The 19607-nt window shown below is 38.7% G+C and overlaps 2 protein-coding genes across 6 annotated transcripts in view; one reads left to right on the top strand and one right to left on the bottom strand.

The window, feature by feature from the left end:
• The first annotated feature begins 444 nt into the window (after window positions 1–444).
• LOC134674393 (scolexin B-like) lies at window positions 445–11195 on the top strand. The gene is made up of 6 exons (XM_063532466.1): window positions 445–638; window positions 5125–5260; window positions 7449–7602; window positions 8057–8209; window positions 8764–8901; window positions 9347–11195. The coding sequence occupies exons 1-6, from the start codon at window positions 479–481 to the stop codon at window positions 9512–9514; spliced, it is 909 nt and encodes a 302-aa protein (XP_063388536.1). The 5' UTR covers window positions 445–478; the 3' UTR covers window positions 9515–11195.
• Window positions 11196–14044: 2849 nt separating this feature from the next.
• Window positions 14045–19607, bottom strand: part of LOC134674362 (AN1-type zinc finger protein 6) — a 33477-nt gene continuing 27914 nt past the window's right edge. For 4 of the 5 annotated variants that reach the window (XM_063532431.1, XM_063532455.1, XM_063532448.1 and 1 more), the window contains 2 exons: window positions 17137–17275; window positions 14045–15487 (listed from right to left, as the gene is read on the bottom strand). In XM_063532431.1, the coding sequence (XP_063388501.1) occupies window positions 15339–15487; window positions 17137–17275 (288 nt within the window). In that variant the 3' untranslated portion in view covers window positions 14045–15338. Of the gene's footprint in view, window positions 15488–17136; window positions 17276–17674; window positions 18110–18231; window positions 18424–19607 lie in introns of those variants that run through there. The other variant, XM_063532422.1, reaches the window with a different exon arrangement.

The raw sequence follows: 19607 nt of genomic DNA, 5'->3' as shown, positions 1-19607 counted from the left end.
TTGATTGGAATTCCCGACATAATCACAATTAGCGACTATAAAGTTTCGTTGATTAAACGAGAGCACGTGAAAGTGGACGATGTTGACAAATAAATAGTTCAGTTCAAACATAATTAGATTAGATTACTTAATTAGCACTTTGGTACGTGGTAGATATTCATGAACTACATTTTACTGTTATATGTAGTCATAACTAATTTATCAAATAAATTTAAGTACATATTACGATGTGGCTTTAGTTATACCTATATATATATACCTACATGGAGTTTATTCTAATAATTAAAAGAACAATTACCTCTCCTCGATGTTCTCGTTTCAGGGCGAACTATTATTAAATACCTATTATAGATATGACGATCCACCTTTTTTAATTTGCCAGCCTGCCATAACGAACCACATTTTTTCTAATCAGTTTGGGGACCCCTAAACCCCAAGAAGTAAGTCTTTGCTCACTGATGACGACGTACGCGCCGGCATGAATGACGCATCGGCTATAAAACATGTGGAACCGGCCGCGCGCCGGGAATCCGCCGCCATGCTCCGACTCGCGTGCCTGCTGGCGCTCGCCGCCGCCGCGCCCGCGCGCGCGCGCCCCGACGCGCAGCCTGCGCTCACCACCTCAGGAGTAGGCAACAGTGAGTATCGTGTGCTACCTGCTCATCAGTGTCAGTGCCTTGGACTACCAAGTGAAGTGAAAAAACATCACGACTTGCCAGGAACCTACTAAATAATCGCATTGTGATGAAGGGTTGTAACAGTAATAGTCTAGTATGCAAAGTGAAAACAAATCAGAATAACATTAAGGATTGAGCAGACAGAGCAATAGGTACAAGTTTTCAAATCATACTAATAGCTGATATATAGGAAAGGTCGGTAAGCAGTGTGTTCCATCTGTGAGAAGTGAGTCAATAAATAGGAAGGTAATAGTGTTGTGTATGGTTTTGTTATTCTTGTGATCTCCCGTCAACGTTTAGCAGAAACTTCCAAGTATTCCCATTTATTCCAAATAAGTGACAAGTGCAAACGAAGCCATTATTATCAGTAAACCGTAAATATGTTATGACAAACCATTTATCACCAAAGATAATAAACTGATAAATAACTAAAAGAACACGATCTTGGTCAACAATCGCCCTATTAAAGTGTTTAATAAAAAGTAAGAATAATATATTAATTTAATTACATCGCCTGTATACATTAGATATCATAAATCAGAACATATTGGCACTTGTTATTAAAGCCCAGTTTAATTTAATTAAGTCGCTTCCGTGAGATGCAATGCAATACAATTTACAGCACCTACATCCTTAACAGAATAAACAAACAAGTATTTAGCTAAATAGCTACCTACACATTACAACGTAAATATACTGCTTATTACTTACCTATAGTTCGTTTTTTTAGCATTATAAAGAACTTGGAAGAAGGTAAGCGATTTTGGGCATGTCTTTTAATCGAAAAACGCTTATTAAAAATCAGTAACTATCATTTATGAAAGCAGAAGAATATAAATGATCGTATTAGATTCATAATTGTTACATATTTGCCGTAACTTATTTTTAAAATGTGTTTTTCAGTTAAAAGACACATCAAGATTGTTTACCTTATTTCTAATGCTAACAAAAACGAACTATACGTACATTGACATCACAGATCGTAGGTACCTACCTACCTCGTCTACCTTTCTCTTCGTACATCGAAGTGGGCATATTTAACACTTATTAAACTAGTTAACTTGGGCGTCATTCACAGTCAAGCAACTAGGTAGTACATATAGTAGGTAGGTGTGCCCTTTTAATTCGGCTTCAAATTATGCTGTAAATTTGGTATTATAATTCTATTCTACTTGTAGCTAATGTAGAAAAATGTAAACAAGCAAATTTTCACCTTCATTAGGTACTCCGTAACTATCCGTAATCACGCACTCTTAAGTTGAGGTCTTATCCGTCTTATACACAATTAACACACGTATATTATATACGGTATATAAACCTTGTATTTATATTCACTTTCTGATATATTGTTTTAATTAAAATATGTGTTAATCAGGTATGCATATTTAAATAAAAATAATCTTCATAAGGTTGTGCATAATAATGTTACTAGCCAAACCAGCCATATCTTTTTACATACTTAGTTTAATCATGTCCAAGTCCGTGCGTCCGTAAATTGTGTGACAGGACTGACAGGTCACAGTTTTTTTTTAACTTTCTATGTAGAGATTCACTTTAATATTTTTAGCAGTTAGTATTCACGTATAGTATATGGGACCTAATAAAATTAAAATAAATAAATAACATGAAAATCTGGGCAGTAGCTATTATTTGAGCGACGGAGTAGTATTTTATACGGAAACAACAAGGTAGGTTACTTACGTAGGTAGTAGGTATTTATTTACCTGTCAGAAGGCCATGGGGAAAAACGTTGTTTTGCTCCGATAAGACAAAACGAATTCACCTGATGTCGCCACTGCTACCTACACCGGCAATTAACCTGCTATTAGAAAAACTATTATTTCTGCTTCATTATGAAGTACTACGGTCTGATTTTTTATAAGTGCATTTTAATGTTTATGTAGTTTTTAACACAGTTGTCAATAATTTTGGCGACTATAATTCACTGAGATAGGCTAACTTAAGCGATATTTTTTATGGATCGTGAAGCGATGGGCAGGTGAAGTCACATTACCACCAGGCCGAAGGTTTTTTCACATTATACCTACTCGAAGGTCCATTTTAAATCTCACTCTAAACTAAACTAACGACTGAAGATGAAATACCAAAATTGTCCTTTCTGTTAAAGTTAACTGGAACCTAATTTCTGCCTATTGCATCAGCCAAAACCATGATCCTGATAAGTTCTAAATTGTGTGTCTTTGTTATGTTACCAAAATTCTTAAATTTCGGGAACAGTCAACAGAATAAGACAAAATACAACCTACGATAATGTATAACCCTATTTTCCCAAATAAGTAGCGTGCAAGTTATGCTAAGATTAACACGCTACTTTGTTTTAATGAACCTTGGTTTTTTTGCATCATCGTGTGAGTTCAGCGTGTTACACACATGCTTGCTAAATGTGTTTATGACAGTCCAGACTATGACAGACGAGTACCAGATATAAGTTACAAGTTACGGTCGTAGAAATCATAGGTGTTTTGTATGATATATCTATTTACGTTAAACCTTGTCGGGACTAATAGGTAGTTATAATAAGCGGAGACGGAACTCTTGTAGTAGATTCAGAGGCCAATATTTTATTTTCAGAATTTTTCGAACTTATCTCCAGAATGGAAAAGAATGTTTGCATTTTGAGTGGTAAGATTTGCAGAGGGAGTTCTTCGTTTGAGTTGTCTGCTACTGCCTTTAACTATATATTTTATTGTTTGCCTACTAAATATAAATATTTGTCTAGTGCAGCCTTTCTATAGAATAATTTTACTCCGTCACTTTTTATAACGATTCCTGGGCAATCTATTAATATCTACTTAACAATCTATTCATAGTCTTTGTGTATATAAGGACTTGTATATAATTAATAAAGTGCATTGTTTTGGCTTAGTGTGGCTTGTTGTGACGTTTAAAATCTGGACTATGGGAATTATATAGTTACGTAGTATAGGTACCTACTCTAAAATTAACCGACAAATTAAGCTAAGTCAGGTAACCCAGAACCTTGCGTATTATTGATATCCATAGCCCGTTGTCTAATCATAGATTTTTTTACTTATTTTGCATTAAAGTTAAATATAAATACTTAAACAATTCACGTATGTGTACGCATTAGGTATATAATTAATAAAATACCGTGAGACCTTTTGTTTAACCTGACTTGGGCTATATAGTCTATATTATACTTCTGGAGCAGTATAAGCGATCGGACTGTGTGATGGGAAAGTAGGCTGGGGATAATCCAGGGCCCTTTCGCATTACAATTTGAATTTACTACACGGGAATATACCCTGGGAACGTAACGCCACAATCACAACATCACCACATCGTGTTGCGTCACTTCATCATTAATAAATTATCCCGCTTGGGTTTTATGCAACTACTATACATACTGTATCTTATTAGACACATGTAATATTATATTCACACATTTATGTATACATGTGTCTAAAATAGACGCCGCGTGTAGGAACAATAATTGCATACAATTCCTAAGATTTAATTTGCTGTTGAAACCAACCAAGTTAATTGGGGAGACCAAATCATGTCGTGCAATTTTACGAGTAAGTAAAGAGTAAGTATGATTAAATTGATTAATCTTGCATCTCTGCACTCCTGTTGCACATTTACCTAAAACATGTCGATTTTATTCGTACTACTTTACTTCAGTGGCAAATTCGAGAGTATTTGGATCATACAGAGATAAAGGCACGCAAGAGCAACAGTTACCCAATTTGTTCCCTGAGGTTTGGGATGGTGTAAAACGACCCCTGACATTGTTATGGCAGTTACAAGAATCGTGGGTTTATGTTACCGATCCTCAACTTTCGGAAGAAGAAAATAAGGTAAACGTACTTGTTAGTGCTCGACATTCTAATGCCCAATAGATGACACCTTGCTGTCACCTCTATTGACAATGACTTAAGTTTCAAGATGACATATGGGACCGCGTCGAGCACCAGTACGTTTACCTTGTATTAATGACCTAAAATCTTTATCTCAGTATGATCCATTTGCTTATTTTTAAAACGTTACAATTTAAAGGATTTGACTAAGTTGCTTATTCAGATATTACGGCATTATGCAGGTATTTTTCAGTTTCCATTTCTTAAATCCTTAACTTAACATAGGTACCTACACTCAGCAAAAAGGAAACCCATTAAGCCGGGTATTTTTGGAGACAGCGTTTGAGTACTTACACGGTTTAATATAGATCAACTGCTATGGTTTTATGCCTCTATGGTAAATATCAATTCAATTTTGCTTAATGTGAGTGGGTGTGGTGCATCTTGTAGTTGAAATAGCATTTTGCTCTTTCAAATAAAGGCTCAGTAAAGGACCCGAGAATTATTTATTTATTATTTTATACGGGTAGCTAGTTAAAACATTGACCATTGCAATTTCATATTGAATATGAATGATTATGATTCATAATTGTTTTTAATTCCAGCATTAACCAATGAGGTGCCCCAAGTCCCACAGGCGGAGGCGCCGCTGCACCAGCAGTACCCGCACGCGGTGCTATTCGGCGGGGCCTGCGGGGGCACCATCATCCATTCCAGCTGGATCCTTACCGCTGGCCACTGGTAGGATTTAATATTATGTCTCACTGCCAAAGGATCCAATAGTGATCCATTAATCTTTACTAGCAAAGTAATACCTAGATTTCATAGGCTTAATAAAACTTTTTATGCCTTGGCTTGTATTTTCCACGATAAACTACACTAGAACGCCAACCGAACAGTCTTCCAAACCTTAATTAACATACCTAGAGTGTATACCTACCAACGACATTGGCTCTAAAATATCGATTATTCGCAAATTGCATACATATTAGTTGCAGCATAGTCGTAATAGTATATAAACGGATGTGGAGGCTGCGGCACGCACGAGAACATTTACCTAATGCTCAGATATATCAGAAGAAGTATTCGATGGATCCTTATGAGAAGATTATGAAACATTAATTATGAATTGCATCACGAACAATATATGTACCTACCTACATAATAAGAGGTAACAGCGAAATACTGAGGTGAGGATGTCTTTATCACAAGTTTACTAGTTATGAAGTTTACTACGCGTTAAGTATATGGGTATTTAATTACTTAGCTTATAACTTACGTAGGCACCCTGCCTATTTCTCCCGATAACGGTTGTTTTAAAGATAATTACCAAGGGACTTAATCTTAATCTTGCCTCGTATTCTTGCCAACAAGTCAAGATCCAATTTAACACAAATACATAAATTTAAATAACATGTACCTAAATCAATAGCAAGATTTATTTAAGTAGTTATCAGTACCTAAGATGAACTTGCAGGAGACGTGCAGATAAAAGGGTCACAGGGTCAATGTTGCCGTCAAGGGAATAATATACCTACTCTACCAATGACAGTTCAGATATCAGCCTGTATGAGTAGGCAATAATAAGTACGTACCTATGTGTGTATCAGATGATTCAGATGGATAGATATTTTGGAAATCGAAAATTAATGCATATATAAAATCACTAGGATAACCTTGCCTAAATGGTACCTCCATATCAAGTTCGCGTAACAAGAACAGCGGAAACTAAGCCAAAGGCTATTGCACATTTTTTCACATACTGAATTTTGTAATCAAATTAATATGGAATTTCGGGGCACGAATGTTTTACATTTGCCAAAGAAGTTAGTGAGTTGAAGATCAGTAAAGTTACTCTACAGAATCAACTACTACTTAATATTTGATAGAACTTGTGAATAGGCAACAGCTAGTAAGTACTTACCTCTATACATTTTAGAAATCAATAGATTTAATATCCGGCTGATTTTGGGTATTTCTTAAGTGCATCGAAGCGCAACACGGTCTACTTACTATAGAAGCATTGTGTTAAAAATTGTACTTACATAATAGCTTTGAGTTATTGTCGGGCTTGGCTCACTACTAGGTTGCTGAAGTACAATTGGCTATTAATTCGTTTTTGTAGCTCAATAGATACATTAAATTACTTAGGTACTTAACTATATCTATACATAACTTAATAAATACTGGGACATAGCTACTACTTGTCTTACTATACTGTTTTTTTACCGATACGATGTAGAACTACATTCTACGTTACCTTAGTACATACCAGCATAACAAGTGATAAGTAATTACAAGGTAATCAGAACAAATGTTAGCGTGGAAAATTTTAATCATCATCATTGATCGCACCGGGCATTGGCAATTTAACGAGCCAGTGATTAACACTACTTATGTCGTAAACAATAAGATGACGAGCGCATCTAGCTATTCAATCTAATTATTGCGTTATCATGTATTAAGGATACTTTTCCACTGAGCGCGACGTGCGAGGATGTGTAGCGAGGAATGTCTTTGTTAATAACCAATTAGTTACCGACCACTAACATTAAAAGTTTAAGCTATAGTGAGCCATTTAATAAGCATAGGATTCTACAATGTTATATTTAAGACCTTTTAAAAATGTACATCAACTTACCCATGCATGCAAAATTATCTATAAAGTTCATTTTTATTACATCGATAACAAGTTTTCTGTGTCTGTTTAATTAAGTAGTTACGTATACTTAACTACCTTCTTGTACCTACTTATTTTAAAAATATGAACGGAAAATACATATTTTACCTAATTTCTCGGAAGCTTGTTAACAAGGAAAACCTGACAATCACCATAAAATCATCCCTCCCTAAGCATGCATTAAGGAATAGATGTGCATTTTTAAACAAACGCTCTAATACTTAAATCTAGTTCCCTTCTGCGCCGCAGCACGCTGTTCACGCCGGGGCGCAACGTGCTGGCCGGCACGGGCAACACGGGCGACGGCAGCGGCGTGCGCCTTGAGGTGAAGAAGCTGTACCTGCACCCGCTGTTCGCCGTCGGGCCCTACTGGGTCAACACGCGCGAGTTCGGCATCAAGCAGGCAAGTGTCAGTACGATACGGTGTTGAAGGCGCCACGCCCTGGTCGGCACGGACACTTCTAGCGACAGCCTCTGTGGCGTGCTCAGGTGTTCGCCGTCCAGCTCTACTACACGCGAATTGGGCATCAGGCCTTGATCAAGCCGGCAACTGGCACTGACGATAAGTCAGCTCTAGTACTTTCAGTGACTACTAATGAGCGTAAACTACCTAAACGCAGCGTAAGAACAACTAGGTTCTCAACTGGACCGAGATTACTCTTCAATTACTTATTTTTTATTAAGTATTAGGTATTTTATTATTAACACGTGCATTTTCTCTCAGTAAGCAACAGGAACCACAAATGAAGATTAGAAATTATGAGATTTTAAAATGTTTTGTAAAGTTGGTTACTTTTATTAAAAGGTGCATTTGTAATAACAAGTGTCTTCACAGAATGGTTTCGTTGTGATTGCAGGTGCACGCTCGCTGGGACTTCATGCTGGTGGAGCTGGAGTCGCCGCTGGAGCTGGACGGCGTGAACATCGCGGCCGTGCCGCTGGACGACGGGAAAGATATCCCGGAGGCGCTGGCCGTCGACTACGCCGGTTTCGGTGCAACCCATCACGGGGTAAGTCTAACTGTGGGGTATGTCATACGCTAAAACATGTTTGTTTATCTAGTACACCGTCAACAAGTCCACTTTCAACAAGTCATTTATCATTCAGCATCAGACTATTTGTCTGCTCGTATGCCTCTTATACCTATCATAAAAAAACCACAGTTTGATGACAGAATTTCTAACCAGATAACCACAACCTGTTCCTTTTGGCTACTTGCAGCCTTATTTAAGGGCCTCTAAGCCCCGTGATTGCCTAATGTTTTCATGCTGGGCTACCGCAAATTCCAAAGCTCGAAAAGTTCAAAGTCCACTGTTATGTATAGCCCAGTGCTATTACATTTCGGTTGATTCTAGCACCCCTCTCTTGATGATATGTAATGTAACTATTAAAATGTATGGATCTTGTTATCCGAAATAAATATATTAAATAAAAATAAATAAATAAAATACAGTCGCACTCAAGCCAAGGCACGCCATATATGGCCGCAACTGTCTAGTCTTCAAGCCGGTAGACGGACGCGGATTTTACTTTCCACTCCTAAAATGTGTAATTCATTGTCCAGGGCGTGATGCAGCGGCACATGCACGGGATGAAGTTGCGGACGGAGAGCGACGAGCGGTGTGCCACCCTCCCTCAGTACAGCAAAGAAGACATGCTGTGCGCAGTGGGCCGCACTGAGACGCGCGACTCGGCTTGCAACGTAAGTTCCACTTCAAACTTACCCTACCTAAATAATTCTGACAAAAGCTGGGTTTATATCTATATATGTACTAAGATGATTCATTGGCAAGATTTTTCTTAAATACCAGAGCCGGATTATACCTATAGTTACAATTAGACCAATTGTCTACGGGGCCAAAACGGCCCGGAGGCTAGGTAGACCTGCTCGTACAATAACTGGTTTACTCTTCGATGGAAGCAAAAGAGCTCGGCTAATCAAAAGTCAACTCTTGTTTTTAGGCTTAGTAAAATTGATTACCTAAATGAATTCATCCTCCTCCACCGAGGACTAAGAACTTACCGAGTCAACCGCTAAAAAAAATGTAGCTATACTTACTTCAAAAACGTAACATACATTAAAAATAATGTAAATGACTTGGGAGTAATAATTTAACATCAAAAAAATTTACAATTTTCACTCGCAGGGTGACAGCGGCAGTGGCTTGGTCAGCACGAAGAACAATCGCTTGCTGGGCGTGGCATCGTGGGTGCAGGACGACGCCAACGAGTGCAGCCCCGGCAAGCTGGTGGTGTTCTCGCGCGTGGCCGCGGCGCGCCCCTGGATCAAGCAGGTCACCGGCCTCGACTTGTAACCGCCAACATCGACACCAACCTCAAAGGACTCCGTGACGAACGTTTACGTTTTAGTGAAAAACGCGACTGAGTGTGTAAAGCGTAGTTTTGAAGAATAAGTATAGGTACCCCGTTATTTGACCAACCAACATTAGTTTTAAGAATTGCATTTAATTTGAACTAAGACGATTTGTCTCATCTTGCGTCCGAAGCTATTGCATCCGGAGTCCGCTTTTAGACGAAGGAGTTTCAGTTCTAAAATTTAGAGACAATTATAACCCCCCAATCCGTAAAAAAACATTGGTCGATTTTAACTGCGAAATGTGGCTGTGGTGGAATAACTATTTAAGAATAAAATTGAGTGTACAATAATGTATTTCATAGGATATCGTAATAGGTTGTTAACCTAAATTAGCCAAGAATTATATTGGCCTCGAAGTAGTTATACCTAGGTAGGTGTAGGTACACCTGAACACCTGTGTGTTGTGTGTAATGTTTCCCTCCCTGTGGCGTAGCTAGGCGTAGGCATAGCACCACCCCATCTCGTCCCGTGGGTGTCGTATAAGGCGACTAAGGGAAAACTGGCGACAGATATGCATATGAGCAAGGCTCGTCCGTATCCTATGCGGGGTCCTTGCTCACAAGAGCTGTACGCGCGCCACATCGAAAAAAAAAGCTAGGCGTAGGCGAAGTGGGCCGTCGCCCACGGCCTCGCGGCCGAAGAGGCCTCGCGCGAGGCTCCTTCGGTCAGGCACATTGAAAAAAAAGAGCCTCGCAGATGCAACTTCGCCCACGGCTAGATTAGTTCACGCTACGCCACTGAAGACTACGTATTTACAATTAAAGGCTAAATCTTGTGCCTCAAAGCGAAACCTTAAAAAAATTGACATTGGTAGGTAAGGTACCTATTACCTACTTTCTAATGCCAATGGTATAAAAAGCAGTGTTATACCAAGCCGCTTGGACTTGCGGAAAAGCAGATTGTTCCGCTAGATTAGAAATTCGCTATAGACTAATATATGGACAATAAATCAGTGAATATTACTACAAAATGACAGAAACTTATTTGTTTCTTGTTTTAATCCATAAAAAAGCCGTAAACCACTGTAATCTTACTTACGTTATACATAGGTAATAGTTACTAAGTAAATAGTGTAGTTTTAGTTAGTATGAACTTCTTGCACAGCAATATGTAGTAGGTAGTTGGCACATACAGTCAGCGGGTATAATGGATTGAGCCAACGGGGAAATATATAAAAACACCTGGTTATTTTGGACAGCTGGCCAGTTCTGCTGCTGACTGTACCTACGTAAAACAAATGTGCCATAATAACGTACAATAATACATACTTAATTTATTTACTTGTCAAGCGGACCCCAGGCTCCCATGAGCCGAGGCAAAATGAGGAAGAAGAATACATACTTAATTACTATAAGATAAGATTTTAATGCTGGACATGGCGATGACTATCCAATCTATTATGAATAAATATTTTTTATGGAATATTATCTATTTATATTAACTTACATAATTATTTCTATTAAAAGAACTAACTACATATGTACTACTATTTATGTACATTATGCTTAATTATTCTCCGATGGAAATCCAAAACATTGCAATGTGAATTGTACAAAAATAGGTATTTAAGTATGTCAATTATATCTGTGATCTCCGTTAATAAATATCATTTATTTGTACGTTTTTTTGTATTGCTGTTTCCCAATTATAATTTACAATGTGTGCTATCAAATCGGTGCAAACTGCAAACTTATCTTAGTTCCAACTCTTTTTATTCTTATTTAAGAATACGAAAGCCATTGACATATTAAGTGCCGGGAACACGTTCTTTGTTCGTAGTCGCTTTCCTCTACAAAGCGGGAAAACACTGGGATCGGCTACGAGAGTAGCGCTACGAAGACGTTTGCACGGAATTAGTAAATAATATATTTCATTTTTATTAATTTGCTACTTGAGTTTTTATGTAAGTAGATAGATACACTGTTAAGACATTAAAGATTGCAATAAGTCCATTCCATAGTTTATATTAATTATATTCAAAAGTAGACGAAAACTAGAGCTGGACGAATACTAGCGCAACGACCCTCTAGTATATGAGCACTTGAGCAGCCTCTGGTGGCAAGTTTACTCATTGAATAACATGGATAGCAGCCCGCTGAACAAAAATGCATGACGCCATTGATGACGTCACGTATGTGTCGCAGCCAGCTATTAGTCGCCTAGGCCGATAGAAAATCACTCAACGTATGACTTGGATACGACTTGGCGTATTCAAATTCAGCTCTTTGAAAACAACTGGTTGATGACTCGGCTCAATGGTTGAAATGTAGGTACTTATTCTAAATAATTTGCAAAACCGAAGTGATCCCAAAAGTTTAGTACGGAAAAAGTTATAGAAATGGAATGAAATAAAATAAATAAATTAACAATAAAACGATGATAATTATATGACCGTAGTTCTGTAGAAAGCGACCAACTTTTTATTTTTGTCAAAGTGACTTGCACCCTAACTCAGTAGCGTTGGTCGCTTTCTGCATTGATAAAAAAATTGAGTTGGTCGTTTTCTGCATAACTACGGTCATATGATCCTGCGCCTCTCTCTCTAACAGTAAGTTGAGTGACCACTGGTTTATCTTTGCAATTAAGTTTACAAATGGATTGCATCAACCATAGGGTGTTATCACCTGTCCAATATCTTGCTCCAATGTGCAATGCGTCTCACTCTCTCACTACACAAAATTTGAGACGCAAATACACATTGGAGAGAGAAATTGGATAGGTGGAACCACCTTTAACCCCTTACTGCATCCCATGATTTAGGTATTAAATTTGAACTTTAATAATTGTCAATAGAGTTGAACATTATAACGGACACATATGGCTACGTGAGCGGTAAAGGGAGCTAGCATATATTCAAGAACTGTTCACCCTTTGACCGCCGTTGTCCGGTATAGAAGACAACGATAGAACGATACGCTGGCGCCGTCGTCTTGTATACAAGACACAAATTCAACCACTGAGTTAATGTGAAAATAATAACAATTGCAATTTCATTTACACTCGTGTTCATATTTAAAGTCTTTGTTTTTTCATTTATTTGCTTTTTAAGCCGCTATATAAATCCCTTCTTTTATAATAAGGCATTTAAAAAAATTGCTCCAATTTTCAACATTTTTCATGTTCCTCGTCGCCGTTGTCTTGTATAAAAGACAGCTAGGGATGGGAATGTTAACTCGATATGGGAATTTTTAAAGTAAATATAAAGTCAGAAATATGTTTTTATCTAAGTATTTGAACACTTGTTAATCGCCAATTTTTTTCAACGAATAGTAGGTAACTACTTACTAGAATACGTAGAACGAGAGTCAGATAGGCATAACTATATTTAAAGTTCAGGTAGCTTCTTTAGCTCTATAAAGTAGAGTCAGACAAGTAAATTTGCCATTGTAGATTGTGGACTATTTAATTGCAGAAGAGATAAATAAAAAAAATAATTGATGTTATTTTATAGCTTAGTGGGAAGGGATACACCGCAGCGACCGCTTCGCACAAATGTGGTACAGGGACATACCTGTTTATCAGACTTTACTTTTATTGTTATAACATTGAAGTTAATGTGTAATTTTTTTATAACAAGTCGTTGAACGTTTTTTTGATAAGAGTTTACCTATAGATTAATGTAAACCAAACTGAAATTATAATGATAGATTCTAATTCCGGAATAATATCTTCACTCATAAAAAATTCAACCCACGTGTAATTTTCACTAAAACAGTTCCGGTATATTGACTTTATCGACACATGATGCGCAGCTTTAACGTTACGCCAATAAAGTTTACGTACCGACAAGCGCTTACGCCGTTGACCTAGAGACTATTATTAATTGATCCGCGCGGAAACAGTCCTTGTCGGTCTGCACTGCGGGCAGTCCATGGGCGCCGTTGTCTTGTATAAAAGGCTTCTCGTACAGCCTAGTGCGGCGATATCACGTCTTGAATCGACATTGTTTAGTGGTTGTTTTTTATGTTAAATCCCTATATTTTAAACATTTTCGGGTGTAAAACATATGTTTAATTTTGGCAATTTGGAATGAAATTAAAACAGGATAAGAACAAAGCTAAATTAAAAAGATTTTTATTAAATATTGTAAATATCGATATCACTATTTGCAATCCCTAAACTTTTTATTAGTTGTTTACTTAAAATTTGCTCTGGCGTGTGAGTGAGCGTCTTTGCGGACTAGGTCCGGCGGCCAAAAGGTTAAGTGTCACAGGACCCATTTTTCGCCGACCGAGGCAACTTATAACTTTCACCACAGATGTCCGTACAGCCAGCATCAAGATGTAATGACGGCCGAAGTGGCCAACTGAATTGCAATTTAATATTAATACTCAGTCCACATTAAGACGCAGGTCTGCGATTACTATTTAACCCCTTCAACTGTATTTGATGCTCACCAGGTACATTGTCAGAAAAATTGTGAATATAGTTGTTGTATCGGGGTAGATTCAAAGAAAACAACAACGTATCATGTTCCTGAAAATTTAATGACTTTAATAGAAGAATAACTAAATTAAAACAGCAAGTTAGAAGAAAAAAATCATTCATTATTAACATCATCTTTTTATCTGATTATGTTCAAGCAAAAAGACCAAATTAATCAATGACCTAACAAAATATACAACAAAAGTCATTAAATAATTAAGTCCAACCAATTAGTAAGTCTACCGTGGACAAACGACCGAAACAATAGATACGTAAGTATTATTGATCCAACATCACCACTAAATGAACAAGTTACATAATAAAACATACAATTTTGAATAATATTGTGATTAAAAAGAAAAAAAGCTAAATAATTCTTTCCTACTATAATATAAAGTGTCGACTACTTATAATATGTATATGCTTACTTAAAATTTTCACACAAAGAGCAGTGCGGGGGAGGGCCGGCATCGCCCCGACTGACGCGCGACCGGTCGCACGGCTGCGGCGGTCGCGACGCCCGACTAGTCGCACGACCGGTCGCGCGACCGACGAGGCCGGCCGCGGCGCACGCTCGCCTTATCCGATACACACCACAATCTCGCTAAACACTAGTCACTTACGCCAATGTTAGACAAATAAGAAAGCGACGACTTCCCAAATCAAAATGCCAGTACTAACACTCGAGACGTTCCGGCTCGCGGGCGTGCGCGGCCGGTCGTTGTGCAGTATCGCCGTGTACCGCGCGGCGCACACCGGTGCCGCCGGTCGTTGTGTAGTATCGCTAACTTCTGTACAATATACACGAGAGCGACTCCCGCCGCTCGCTGAGCAGCTAACAATTGTTACTTCGTAAATGTTAAGCACGTTATGCTCTCCGTCGGAATCATAACAATGTAGCTTTTTTTGGAGTTTTAATTTTTTTACAATATATAGGATTTGTTTCTATAATTAATTATATCTAATATTTACAATGGAGGTGAATGGACAATATTCAAAACGCTACTCGTATCTCGAAATTAATCCTGAAATCCTACCCAAATGAACTTTATCTACAACTTTTAATAAAAATTTAAAAGTAAAACTCTCGCCACAAATAAATCTAAATTTAGATGGATCGAGTCTGCGCGTCCTATTTATCGTTAAAAATTGCCATTTACGATAAATTCTGTCCGAAAACCGTCAAAAGGTAAACTCTGTCGAAGAATCCGGTAAACTAAATACTAGGCGGCGCGGTCGGCGCCGAGTCAATCTACATACGTAAATGAGAGACACAAACTCGATCGACAATTTATTTAGAGTAAAGTATAGACGGGATGGTCGGGGCTCGACGGGGCTCATATCTTGTGTATCTTCTGCGACACGACCACCGGGTTGTTGCGCCGGATCTCCTGCGCGCCCAGCTCCCGGTAGTCGAACGAGCACTCGTGCTTGTCGCTGTACCGGTGCACGGCGCAGAACAGCCCGCCGCAGCGGCACTCGAACCCTGCAACACACACGCACACTCACACTCAGTATCGAGCTTCATTCTTAGAGAATAACCTGACCGGGCACAACATGACCCCGGCAACAGTTTTATGCCCCGGAGAAGCTTCTATAGGGAACGTGCGTAAACTGTAGGGGGCAGCACAGGAGCCCCTTGTTTATTGGCGCAAAGTGTAACTGCCAAGTTACCGATTTAGGCCACAAGATGACGGGGTATCGTCTTGGGTCGTCCCATTCGTTTTTCGTCAAGTTCTTAAATTAGTCCTATTCTGCTTTCGTCACTCATTCTACATTCGTCACAATCGTCGGTGGCTTTCAATGTATAGGACTAATTTAATAACTTGACGAAAAACGAATGGGACGACCCAAGACGATACCGATGACGGACCTCGGTCTAACGTGCACGGTCAGTAAGGAATGGAATAAATTAGAATAATATATAAATGCAAACCCTTTATAACAATACAAACAAAAATATATTGTCAATAACTAAGTATTTTTTGTTACCACACAACTTACAGCAATATTTTTTGTTGTCAAACTTGGGGCACAATCTTTTCGTAAACTACACGTCTTTAAGCTAATGCCCCACTAAATAGAAGTTACATGAATTATTAGATCCTGCCAATACCCTGCGATTACATTGCGATTAAAGGAAAATGGAGTTAAATGAGAGAAGTCAAGTATTAAGAATAATATGTAGATGATAATCAAATTAAGGAAGATCCCGAAAAAGACTAAATATTATTTGAATGCCCCGATGACAATAAAATTACAGTAAATGTGTTCTGTCCATCAAAATTGCCGGCCATGACACGGTAACCTAAACGACACAGATTATCTACTATCTCCACCTCATACGATTACAAATTTTACAATGTTGCAGCAATCTACACAAAACCTTATATACTGCAACTGTTACTTCAAAATTTCAGTCAAAAATGTTTTTATTTTATTTTTATTTCACGGTTTAATCCGCAATTCCGCAGACTACTTATAGTAAGTTATCTACATCTAACGAACCCAAACTCTATGAAGTTGCGGTGTTTCTAGAGATATCTTTTTATGGGTTACTCGATGTTCATCATGTTTAAGTGGTCGTCGCCGTCGTAAAAAGGGGACAGCAACTTCATACAAAGGGGACAATCCAACTTCACAGGGATAGAAACAACTATTCCAGAGCGGCGTTTCAAATCTTTTTTTTATTAATTTACTTTGAGTGCAGGTTATTTAGTTTCCTTAAATGTTCTAACGAGCATTTATACATACGTTCGGCTAATACCTAATTGCTACAATTATGTCCGAAAGTGTATGTGTTGGTTGAAATATTTCACGGTTTGAAGCGGCAAACACAATAATAGTTTTCGTATGACGTACAAGCAATTTCACAGCGACCGGAACGATGGAAGGTGAGAGAATTGCCGACGGCGCGACTGAGTCAGTACAGCGCACCGCACGTCATCGCCACGTGCGATAACACAGATTTTCTTATCACAAATCGGACGTGGACAACTGCTCTTACGAAGTTTTAACCGCTCATTTCGCACGTTGTTGCTATCGCTGCATACGCAAAATGCTACGGACGATACTATTAGAGAAAACCTGCATCTTTTATAATCAAACTTTGTGTAGAGTGAATATGATATTTACCTGTAAGTCCAACCTTCTTGCGGCAGACCGCGCATCTGTTCTTCTTTTTCTTGTCCTTGCTGGGGTCCTTGTCGTCCGCGTCCGTGTCGGACGTCGTGCTGGCGCCGCTCGTGCCCGCTCCACTCTCCTCTTCCAATTTCTGAAAAATGTAATGACAAAACTTATAAATTATGCTTCGTAACTTATTTAGCAATCGTTTTCATAGTAAATCTTAGTAAACATCCGCTCAGGTCGGCCGAAATTGAAACTACATCATACGAGGAACATCTGTTCCTTGCATCCGCTTTAACGAATTCTTTGCAATTAATGTCGATCGACAACGAGCGAGATCGAACTTCAGTCATTGACGTCAAGGGTAAACTCATCGATTAGACGGAACTGTCGATTACGCTCTACATCTTTTAAATATAGCGACACTTTAAAAACACGCGTAAGCGCCCTACACGGTGCGAATAACTTCAGTACGGCACGGAATCGAACGATTACGTCACGAGGACAGTCCTAAGCTAGAATTTAAATCGTCATCAAACTAACACACCCGTTTTAGAGTCTTTTTGCTAGTTTCCGGTTGGGGGGACCGGGGCGTGTCAAGTTTGAGTGTTTTATCGTCGGGCTGGGCGTGGGCGTCGGCGGCGAAGATCTCGTTGCGGCTCTCCTGGATGTCGACCATCTTGGCGGCGCGGTGGTCGGCGGGCGCGCGCTCGGGCTGCGGCTGCGCGCTGTCGGCGGCGGCGGCGGCGGCGGCGGCGGCGGCGGGCAGCGGCGCGCTGTTGTTCACGTCTAGCGCCTGCCCCCTCTTGTCGAAGCTCTTCGCCCGCCCCGGGGGGGCATGTTCCTGGCCGGAGCCCTGGCTGTTGTTGCTGGTTTTACGTCGGAGCGCTTTTTTTAGTAGCCGTTTACCCTTCGATTCTTTTTTATTGGGGTCATTTTCCATTATTGGGTTTTTCGTTTGGTTTCAGGTTGGACATTTTGACTGCAACACGACAATGTTATGAAACCTGGGGCTCTATTGGTTGCCGATCGAGACGGCTATTGAGCTATTAAATTATTCAAGTAAAAAGTACGTAAGTATAATTCAAAACTACTAAACTTTACCGTTTTATAATAGAAAATCGCCCCCCATCTCAAATCATTAAAAGACTTGAGAACGGTTTCACAAAACTTTTACAAATTAATAACGAGCAATAACTATGATATTTTGATTTTTAATTTACAGTAAATATTTAAGAAATACGTTGTAAATATTTTTTTTGATTTTAGTCACGAGTGTCAAGTTTGTCAGCGTGACACTATTTAAATTTGAAACCGTCATTCTTTTACGCCAACGATATTTTATTAACAAAAAGGTTAGAGTTCCTGTCAGCGTGAGGATGAATTCGAATTAAATATGTAGAGTGTAAATTAAAGTGAAGCCAATTCAGACCTCCAAGATCCATACAGATGTAGAGTTAGACCAACAAAAATCTGCAGCGATTTTGATAGCCCACGCAGTGCAAGTGTTATTTTAAACGTCAAACTTCTATGAAATTATGACGTATAAATCCGTACACGGCGGGAAGAAGTTGATATCAGGCGGGAAAAATTGAAGAAATTTGAAGCTTATGCAAGTTTATTTTAAGTTCAAATTTCTTCAGTAGAATATTTCGAGTTATCAACTTCTTCCCGCCGTGTACAGAAATAACACTTGTGCACAAATTGGCAAAAGCGTCAATTTTGTTTTGTCTAAAGTCAACTAGAAGCGAAGTCACAAAAATGAAGATGGGACGAACGTTTTAAACACGAGAAGAAACATCCGCTAAGAGTCCCACATATGTATGTCGACGCCAAAAAAATCTATTCGAATTCGTCTAAAAAGTGATTTAAAGTCGTAAAGCAAGTTTCCTGATTATAACGAAAAGGATAAATCCTCGGCTGGTGTAACCTTCAACCTCCGACGACTTGGCTCATTAGTGCGGTTAAATGCATCTCGATACAACTTGAGATTCGATTGCCGTGGCCCTAGAGATTACAAATTGCACATGTCTATGTCAATACCATATTAAAGCAACTTGTGTTGAATACGAGAGTATACCATACGGTATTTTCTATATGTATATTTAGTCTTGAGCTGTATTTTTTTTTATCCCAGATACTAAAATGACAGAATGCCCAGTCTACTGCCCTAATATCCACTCATTGGAACTTTAAATAATTTCCATTCTATACATATAAGATATAAAATAGTTAGGTACAGTCACCTGCTATAATATTCGAAGGCCGCAAATATATCGGACACGATCTGATTTTATAATATGAAACCGAATAGAATGACTATTCGGTGCCATATATAGTTGAAGATATATAGGTTGATCAATCAGCGGACTAGAACTACAGATCTGATGGAATCATCGATCGAATACTTCAATCGAATCACGGATAGAAAAGTGGAGATTTATTAGGATGTTTATATGAAAACGCCCTAAAGTGCTGTC

The sequence above is a fragment of the Cydia fagiglandana genome, chromosome 2 (assembly GCF_963556715.1).
Source record: "Cydia fagiglandana chromosome 2, ilCydFagi1.1, whole genome shotgun sequence".
In the NCBI taxonomy this organism is placed as follows: domain Eukaryota; kingdom Metazoa; phylum Arthropoda; class Insecta; order Lepidoptera; family Tortricidae; genus Cydia; species Cydia fagiglandana.
The sequence above is the reverse complement of the archived record's forward strand: the minus strand, read 5'-3'. Positions and strand labels throughout refer to the sequence as shown.

What these genes read in the sequence shown, in the direction of transcription:
- LOC134674393 (XM_063532466.1), top strand. Translation starts at nt 479, where the DNA reads ATGAATGACGCATCGGCTATAAAACATGTGGAACCGGCCGCGCGCCGG. An exon ending in ATCCTTACCGCTGGCCACTG is followed by an intron (nt 5,261 to 7,448) that starts GTAGGATTTAAT and finishes TCTGCGCCGCAG; the next exon opens with CACGCTGTTCACGCCGGGGC. An exon ending in CGCGCGACTCGGCTTGCAAC is followed by an intron (nt 8,902 to 9,346) that starts GTAAGTTCCACT and finishes TTTCACTCGCAG; the next exon opens with GGTGACAGCGGCAGTGGCTT.